Source organism: Oncorhynchus mykiss, chromosome 8 (assembly GCF_013265735.2).
Source record: "Oncorhynchus mykiss isolate Arlee chromosome 8, USDA_OmykA_1.1, whole genome shotgun sequence".
NCBI classification, from domain to species: Eukaryota; Metazoa; Chordata; class Actinopteri; order Salmoniformes; family Salmonidae; genus Oncorhynchus; species Oncorhynchus mykiss.
The window spans coordinates 68301737-68311813 of record NC_048572.1 but is presented as its reverse complement, the minus strand read 5'-3'; the positions used below and the strand labels follow the sequence as shown (position 1 = coordinate 68311813).

The following is a 10077-nucleotide window of genomic DNA, read 5'->3' as shown; positions in this document are numbered from 1 at the left end:
CGGACCAAATCTGAACCAATTATAGACATCTATGTTTGGACCAAATAAAAACCAGACCAAAAATAAATGTCCTTGGACGTTGAAATCAAGTCCGGACTGCACAAAAAAATAAAAAATAAAGACGCCCGTTCCAGACATGAGCAAAAAAGGACTTCCAAAAGACATCGTCGGTAAATGCTTTGTGGGCAGCCATCACTTCAATCAAATTTAATTTGGGTTGATGTCACCAATAGCACAATAGAGTTAGGTAACCATCACCTCTTTACTTTGATGGAGTAATCCTTGCAATCATTTTGTGTCTTGAGACAATATAGCTATATTGAGAGCACAAGGGGGCCTCCTAGGAGGACAGCTGGCTACAATCTCCAAGCTCTGTTTTAATGTTTAGATACATTATTAATCCTCGCTAGCGATACTGTTTTCCAAACGAACTGTCAAGGCTCAGGAGAAGACCCAGATGCAGACAGTTTCGAAGTAACAAAAGTTTATTACAAAAACAGGGGGGCAGGCAAACGACAGGTCAAGGGCAGGCAAAGGTCAGTAGTTCAGAGCAGAGTCTGAAAAGTACCGAACGGCAGGCAGGATCAGGGTCAGGGCAGGCAGGGGTCAGTAATCCAGGGTGGTGTGACAAGGTACAGAACGAAAGTCAGGGCAGGCAGAATGGTCAAAAACAGATGCAGGAATGCCCACATGCAGGAACGCACAGAATTACATGCAACAATTGCACCCTTCTCTTACAATTGGGAAAATATTTTGTTTTTTTCAGCATGTTTATAATTCTGATAAGAACAACAGTTCTGAGTAGGCTAGGAGGACAAAACAATATTGCGGTTGGTCAGGTGACTCCATCACTCTATGCAAGATTTCTGCAAGAGTTATCTCGTGGGCTGGAACTGCTCTGCCCTTGATACTGAAGTCTCCTCCTCCTCTGCAAGCTGTTTGCTTAATTCTCGTGGGGGTGATGCCCCGTTACTAACGCAATAAAGCTCCTGGATGCGATCCACGGCACAATGCATGGATCATTTTCATCGGACAGACCCACTTCTACTTTCTCCTCCCCTCTCGCACTGTGTCATTACCAGCCAACTGCTGCCTGTCTGTAAGTAGATCTTTTGGGACTATTTGTTGGATTTATTTATTGTGCAGTACAAAGAACAGGGAGACATTTCTCTCATTCTTTCATCGGATTGTTGCAGAATGAGTGAAGAGAAAGCAATAGAGGAGAGAGGGAGATCTTGTATTTATTTATGGTAAGTTCTAAATGGAGTTAGGAAAATTGTTATTCGAGAAATAATAACGAGGTAGAACACAATGCAAACCAGTTATTTGCCATGTTAATGCATATTGTTTTTACCCTCATGAATACAAGACAAGATGTGAGTTGTGAGTGAGTTGATATCCTCAGTTAATGCATAACCTATTTATAAAACATGGAAGCATATGCCACACTTATCCATGTAAATAAATGTATGTTATTGATGACATATTTAACTTGTTAGACTTAAATATGATATAGCTGTCAAACATTTTATCTTCTGATATATAATATTAACTAAAGTCATAAAAGTCAAATATGAGTTCTGGTCAATCATTAGGTCACTGGGTTTAGGTTGTCTATGGGTCAAGGATGTGACATATTGCAGCTTCCAAGAGAGTCACCTGTTTTATTTGACAACCCCCTCCCCTCTCTGTCTCACTCTCTTTCTTTCTATCAAGTATCTTTATGTCCCCCCCTCTTCTCTTTCACTCTCTCCATTTCTCTATCCTCGTTGAACCTAGTCCATCGTTAGAGTCCAAGTGTACCCACAATTTGAAAGTAGTATAAACTCATTGATTGCAAAATGACATATTGCATCCCTCTGTGCTGTCTGGCATAGTGTCACTGGTTCAATTCCCTAGTGGAGTAATAAATGTTGTGTCCAGGAGCAAGTTCCCTTCCCTGGAAGGGCTAAGTGAATTTCAAGACATGCAGGCAGATAGATATCTTCCAACTGAGGATAATCATTTCATTAATATATTTATTATTACTTTGCCAGGAGCTGCCTGTCGGCGTGTAACCAGCATCCCATGATGGTGGCATTCAAAGGAATCTGGACCAAGGACTTCTGGAGGGCTGTCTCAGCTGAGTACCTAGCAACCATGATCTTCGTCCTCCTCAGCCTGGGCTCCACCATCAATTGGGCGGTCGAGTCAGACAACCCTCCCCCTGCAGACCTGGTCCTCATCTCATTTTGCTTCGGGCTGGCCATTGCCACAATGGTGCAGTGCTTTGGTCACATCAGCGGTGGCCACATCAACCCGGCAGTCACTGCGGCCATGGTGGTGACCCGGAAGTTGAGCCTGGCCAAGGGTGTGTTCTACCTAGCTGCCCAGTGCCTGGGAGCAATCACTGGGGCAGGGCTCCTCTACCTGGTGACACCAGTGTCTGTCAGAGGGGGCCTGGGAGTGACTATGGTAAAACATATAGATTGGCCTGTAATCACAGAATCTGTATTATAGCCAAACAAGTACAGCAACAGTCACGGTTGACACTATGCATAAGATAGTATTTGAATCTATTTAGCTCTTTTGGGACTATTCCATCAGGCAAGCTCAATCAAGCACAGCTAAAGTATTTGAAAATATACTATTTGAACAAAGGTCTGGGATAGTTTGTCATGAAAAGTATTGTTCAGTCACTCTTACTCTTGTTTCCCAGGTGAACCCCAAGCTCAATGTGGGCTGCGGCCTGTTGGTGGAGCTCCTGATCACCTTCGAGCTGGTCTTCACGGTGTTCGCCACCTGTGACCCCAAACGCTCTGTTAACGGCTCGGCTGGCCTCGCCATCGGATTCGCTGTAGCCATCGGTCATCTGTTCGCAGTGAGTGTGATTCCATCTCTCACTTATTAATGCTAGAATTACAGCAAACCTGAAGGTCTCAAGAGTCAGACATTACATTTAATTCAATGCATCTTTGGAATAAAATGTGTAGAGTGTTGATGTAGATTGATGATGTAGTTTGTACTTTAATCATCATAATGGTGAAATAGTACAACGGGTATACCATAGAACATTAGTTCACAGTACAGTAGAGTATACAAATGTCTCTCAGACCTGCTCTCACATACACATCCTCAATGGGTACCGCTGTTGCAACTCCATGGCAACCAATCACTAGGGAACTACCTAAACCACACTGAGCAAATGAATGCTCCTGAATGCGACATGCTACCTACCTCTCTTCACAGCACAGCTTGATTTCAATGTGCTGCTTACATGCCACTAGATTATCCCTGCTAAACTAGTACCTTGTATACCTATGGAATACCTGCATTTAAACTACCATTCCCACAATTATATAGGTTTCATTTTATTATGATCTACTTTATGAATTCATGTGGAACAATACGCTACTGTAGATGTTGTGGCAGCTCTGGCTAGGTCTTGCTCCATGTCTCTCTCTCCACAGTCCCCTCATGTTAGCATCTCTATGCCCTGCTTTGTTCTAGATTCCATACACAGGAGCCAGTATGAACCCCGCTCGCTCCTTTGGACCTGCAGTCGTCACCATGAACTTTGAGAACCACTGGGTAAGAAAGAAACTGCTGCAGCCTTCTCACCCTCAAAGGCCCATCCAAGATAGCATATTTGGATCCTTGGAAGTTGTGGAAACATACAGTACATTTTTGGTTTCCCATTGGTTCTGGGAATGAAGCCATAAGTTTCCCAAATGGCAAAACTGGACATTTTTTTCTGAGAACAGAAGTAAAAATGTTGCCTGTTCTGGGAACGTACATTTTTATATTGCAAGGAGGATCTGAGAATGTTTTTCTACGGTTCGCTGAAAGTTTTCTTTTAAGGTTTTATTAACTGAGAACGGACATTCTAGGTTATATGGAGGTTTTTGAATAACTTCCTTAACTTTAATTGAATGTTTCATAGACAAGTACAGATAGGACACGTGGAAATGCTCTCTCTGGGCTCGCAAGCGTAGCTACATACAATAATACCAAAGATAATATCATCATGTGAAGTGGCTAGTTAGCTGTAAAATCGCCCTTTCCCACAGACACACAGGGCGCATTGGGAGATGGTATTTGAAGGATAAACTATATGGTTATAAATAACATTCTTAGAATGTTATTTGAACGTTACTAAAGTTCTTGTGTTTTTTATGGAAAGTTTTTTTCATGATCTGAGAACAATGCTGAAGTATTGAAATTCCCACAGAATAATTTATTTTCTTAATGATATCTGAACAATTTGAGAACATTATTTTAAATAGAACCATGAGAAAACCTGTAGGAAACATTATGCTGAAGTAATGAAATTCTCAGAGAGATGTTTCTTATCGTTCTCAGAACAATTTGTGAACATTATTTTAAATAGAACCATGAGAAAACCTGTAGGAAACATTATGCTGAAGTAATGAAATTCTCAGAGAGATGTTTCTTATCGTTCTCAGAACAATTTGTGAACATTATTTTAAATAGAACCATGAGGAAACCTGTAGGAAACGTTATGCTGAAGTAATGAAATTCCCACAGAAAAATTTTTCTTAATATTCTCTGAACGTTTTGAGAACATTCCCAATGTTAAACCAGTTGGAGAATGTTCCTAGAACATTACCAAAAAGTAATTAAATGTAACCATGTTTGAACTTTTAGGAAACATTCTCTTAAAGTAATGAAATACCAAGAAAATAACGTTGCTTAAATGTGCTGAGAATGTTCCATTCCCAGAACAGAATGTTGTGGGAAGGTTATATGCAAAATAAATATAGGACAACCATGCTCTCACCAAGCTCCAAGAAACATATGGTTCTCAGAACATTATGTGCTAGCTGGCATACTCATACACAGTTGTGGGTGAAGGGCAGGGATTACATTGGGCTGGGGCCTGCAGGCACCTACTGTATGAGCCAAATGAGAGCCAGGATTAGATTAGGTTGTGTGAATTTTGTCTACAACAATATCTAATGAAAATCTAATCAGAATACTGGTATTGTACCCTGTGTCGCCCGCCCCGTATCGTCAAGGCATAAGAGACTCTTGTGCACCTACTTCTCTGACTGCTCACACAGGCTTTGCCACTACTATACAATTGCTGCAGACACACCAAGAAAAAGGAACATTACATTTTGTTTTTGGTCCAAGATGCACTTTGAAGACGCTATTGTCCACATTTACTTATCCTCAGCCAACAATCAAACAACCCCATAGAAGATAGTTTACATTTTCAATTAGCTTGTTGCGTTCTATGTAAGAAGTGGTGCTTTTAAATTGTGTGTGCCACAGGGAGAAAAACATGCATTGATATGCATATACCCAGCCACTGCACTGTCACGGGAAATACACACATTTGAAGGGGGTTAATGGTCATTGTTAAAAGAGGAGGATCCCAGCTTTCCATTATTACTACTTTTTTTTATTTCTCAACTCCTAATAATGAGTGAACTGCATCATTTTCAAACATGAGAATCAACAGAATGGTGTAGGTGCGTTTAGCTCTTGCCTTTCACGTTGAGTTAGCTCTTGCTTTTCACATTGACCGGGGCCTAATGTTACATGGGTAACGTGTAACAGATAGGCCTGCATTATATTTTTGGGACATTCAAGTCATCAATATGATGCTATCTAGCAACAAGATAATGTTTAGAGTTTGTAAGCTAGCTAATGATTAGCCCAATGGGGTAAAAGCAGATGGGCATTCCCATTCTTATTAATTAGCCACTGTGCCAGCCAGGTGATAGCCTAATGCTTTTTGCTAAATAGCACACCTGCCAGGCATGGACCAATATGTTATTGAACACTTTTATGGATGGGCAAATCGTATTTTAGATCGTGCCAGCATCATTTTATTTAATTGAATTGGAGTAGAATGTCCTTTTAAAAAGACACCAGAACTGACCTTCTCACAGTCGTTCTACAAAGAAAGAAAATATGCCACCACTGCTAAAAAATTATCTGGAAACACTGACCATCCATTGATGTTTCAGTTGTTAAAGCCTGGACACTTCAAATGAAGAGAGAGCTTCAAGCCTAAAGTGGAGTGACTTTTCATGTTTGAATATAAAAAGTCACTCCACTGACATGTCATAATCTGAGCATTACACAGAAATCACAAGCTATTTGGTTGTGAAGACATGGGGTAAACAGATGCCAGTTATTACAGCAGTGTATTAATAAAGCGCTTGTAGTATACTTCCATGTGTGCTTTTTGTTTATATAGTTTAGGTTAGTGCATAATTGTGTGATAAGTGTTCAGGCCATCTCTGTCCTCCAGTAGCTAATGTTGTAAATATCATTATAAGTGGGGGGCAACGGTTGGGGTAGGGGGGCATACTGAAACTTAATAAGGTCACAGTGCATATCACCATGCCATAGCAGCTACGAAGGATCCCATCTAGTGTTGACCAAGGACATCTTAACCCCCCATAGAGGGCATGAGCGCTACAGACTGACATCAGCAATCCATAGAAACACAGAGTGCTTCATAGGTAGAGAAACATTGAAATGGTCAGGAAATGCTCTTAAAATACATGCGTCATCAATGGTTCACTTGACCTTGCTACTAGGTATAGATTCATTCATTTCAGTTTCCTATTTCAGAATAAAATGAAAAGCACATCCGTGGTATAGACAACTAAAGACAGGTGTTCTGGACATTACCCACAGCATATGTTTCTTTAATTAATTATCTAGGACAATTATTGTCACAGAGGTGTTCATAGTAGCGTGGCACAGCATGGTGTGTGTGTGTGTTTATCTGGGTCTTGGGTATAATTAGGAAAGCTCCTCAGGACTGAGAGTGGTGTCATATCTGACAGGTGTTCTCTCTGTCTCCATGACAAATGTTTGACTTGGCAGAACCTAAAGGTACCTGGCTCCAATGAGAATGCCCATAAACAATGATTGCTGCCCCTTTACAGACATGACAAGACATGACATCTGGTCTAATAATGTATGACAGCTCTGTCATAACGCGGTATCCCCTAGCTCTGTCTGTGGTTATAGGTTCCTATTTGTCTGAACAGAGTTTTACCTTACCTGTCTTGCAGGTGTACTGGGTTGGTCCAATCCTGGGTGGCATCATGGCGGCTGCCCTCTATGAATACCTGTTCTGCCCTGACCCTGAGCTGAAGAAGATGTTCCGCGAAGTCTTCCAGAAGGATCCAGCTTCGGGGAAGTACAGGGAGGTGGAGGGCAGTATGTACCAGACGGAACCAGACGACCTGATCATCAAGCCAGGCTCCATCCACCACATCGACCTGGAGAAGGGGGAGAAGAAGGACCCTTTCCTGGACTCGACGGCCGAGGTGCTGTCCTCTGTATGACTACCACGGGCACTGGAGAGGGAGACCAACCTATAGAGCAGGGGGAGATCCAGAGAGAGACACTTTGATTCTGGGTCCTCCACCCCTGTACCCTGTACAGCTAACACAATGTGCCATTGGAACACAGAAGTGATGGTTGCTGATTATGGGCCTCTGTACATCTATGTAGATATTCCATAGAAATCTGCTGTTTCCAGCTACAATAGTCATTTACAACATTAACAATGTCTACACTGTATTTCTAATCAATTTGATGTTATTTTAATGGACAAAATGGCCTTTTCTTTCAAAACAATTTCTAAGTGACCCCAAACTTTGAACGGTAGTGAAACGTTGCATGCTGCTCACCCTAACCAATTACCCATCATGTGAAATCTATTGATCTCCACAATCTTGTCCCATCATTAACTGTCACAGCTCTGTTTGCTTGTGGCACTCTGCTGCACTGCAGAGTGATAACAAAAGACTACATTTCTGTCAGGGAAAAATGTCCAGGTCAACCAATTACATGGGGTCATGACACTGAATTGGTAAACCAGAGAGGAAACATCAAGCTTATTATTTTTGGATTAGTGTCACATATTGAATATGAACACGATGGCATAAGAGATCTTAACTACATATGGTCGTTAAGCACATTATAGAACTCATGTTGTGAAGGAAAAGTTCTACCCAACATTTACAATCTTCAGCCCACTCCTATATTGTTAGTATTTATTTTCCATTTTTAGTGCACATTGGTCAGTGAAAAAACTATTAAACTTTACAATTTTATTTATTTGTAGAAACATATGTCTTAAAACAGATTTTAATTGCCAAGCAACAGATAATAGACAAACCATCAGATATCAGTTATAGATATAGATTTTCATAACCATAAGCAGAAAATAGAATCAGCTCTTTTGATATATTTGGAATGATTGCATTATTATTATTGACTGTATTTTCATACTGAAATTATTCTTGTACTTACTTATGAAGTGGTGTGCCTGCTTTACATTGCTTGGTCTTGAAAACCAAGGACCCATGAGGGAAATGCTTGCCTCCATACCAACCTCTCTGGATTTGAGTATTGCATAGATTTTAATGTTAGAATTGAATACTTGAAAACTGCACCTTGCTGCAGTTTCTGTGTTGATTTTGAATTTCATGAAATAAATAGTGATTTCCACATCTTTAGTGTGAACAATTTTGTTATTATACTGTAAGTACATGCAAGCCTTGGTTTGGCTTCTGTTAGTACCTCTCAAAACACAATACCATAATACTGTACGATATACCAAATAGATATAAAAATGTATTTCTGTCTCTGATATATAGCTCTTCTCATAACACAGCTTTTAACAAATGTTACAGTTTAAAGCCAGAGGCTGGGTGGAGAATTGCTCCTGAAGAGTTATATCAGCTCACAGTAGAAGGCAGTAGCAGTTTACAGTAGCAGTACGACAGAAGCCCATCTCAGCCATGATGGATAGCCTCCTCCCCTCTAGATAGTGTCTCCTCATAGCCAGACAGATGGGGATGATGTGTATTCTCTTTGAGTAAAGTCTGAGACTATAGCTCATAATCTCATTCCATCAGTGAAACACCACAGGAAAAGCTGGGCCACTTTGCCATATAGAGTAGAGGTGATCTGTCACAATCTCGCTTTATTTCCTTTGGAAAAGTACAGACAATTGAATGTGGAGAGAAGCCAAGCGAACTGCATATAATGCTAGCTAGGTGATGAAAAACGGTTGGCTTAGGTTGACTGATTATGTTAATACTGTTTATTTTTTTCTCACTTTGGTTCTGTCATGGTTCCACCTGTCACCAGAGACCGTCCTTGTCATGTTCGTCGTAACGATGAGACCAAGGCGCAGTGTGATATGAATACATTCCTCTTTAATAAAGAAAGAACACTAAACAAACTAACAAAACAACAAAATGAACGTGAAGCTATATATAACGAGTGCTGACATGCAACTACACAGACAATAACCCAAAAAACCAATGGAAAATGGCAACCAAAATAGGATCCCCAATCAGAGACAACGATAAACAGCTGCCTCTGATTGGGAACCAATTCAGGCCACCATGGACCTACATTACATAGACATACAAAAAACCCATAGATATAGAAAAACCCTAGACAGGAAAAAACACACATACCCACCCTCGTCACACCCTGACCTGACCAACATAACATAGTTATGTGTTTTATGTATTATCTAGGTGCGGACTCCCGACCGCAAACCTGACTTTATAGGGGAGGGTCCTGGTGGGCATCTACCCTCGGTGACGGCTCTGGTTCTGGACGCCGCCCCTCTTCTATACACTGAGTCCGCTCTTGTGGCATTGACCCGTGGATCATCGCTGGAGGCTCTGGACTGCGGATCCTCGCCGTAGGCCCCGTCGCTGCGTGGACCAGTGCCTGATGTTCTGGACTGGGGACCGTTGCTGGAGACCCCGGACTTGGGATCGTCGCTGGAGACACCAGGCTGGGGACCGTCGCTGGAGACCCCGGGCTGGGGACCGTCGCTGGAGACCCCAGGCTGGGGACCGTCGTTGGAGGCTCCGGGCTGGGGACCGTCGTTGGAGGCTCCGGGCTGGGGACCGTCATTGGAGGTTCCGGACTGTGGCCCATAGTTGGAGGTTCCGGACTGTGGCCCGTCGTTGGAGGTTCCGGACTGTGAACTGTCGCCGGAAGCTCTGGACTGGGTACTGTCCCCGGACGCTCTGGACTGGGTACTGTCGCCGGACGCTCTGGACTGGGTACTGT

The 10077-nt window shown here is 42.0% G+C and overlaps 1 protein-coding gene across 2 annotated transcripts; it reads left to right on the top strand.

Moving 5' to 3' along the window:
* The first annotated feature begins 776 nt into the window (after positions 1-776).
* Positions 777-8073, top strand: LOC110530421 (aquaporin-4). 2 transcript variants are annotated; one of them, XM_021613475.2, is made up of 6 exons: positions 777-1099; positions 1197-1250; positions 2037-2454; positions 2699-2860; positions 3490-3570; positions 7041-8073. In XM_021613475.2, exons 1-6 carry the CDS (start codon positions 1011-1013, stop codon positions 7314-7316), a joined length of 1080 nt encoding a protein of 359 aa, XP_021469150.2. In that variant the 5' UTR covers positions 777-1010; the 3' UTR covers positions 7317-8073. The 2 variants fall into 2 exon arrangements, with proteins under 2 accessions (XP_021469150.2, XP_021469151.2); XM_021613476.2 differs by lacking the exon at positions 1197-1250 and having other exon boundaries at positions 839-1099.
* The last annotated feature ends 2004 nt before the right edge of the window (positions 8074-10077 follow it).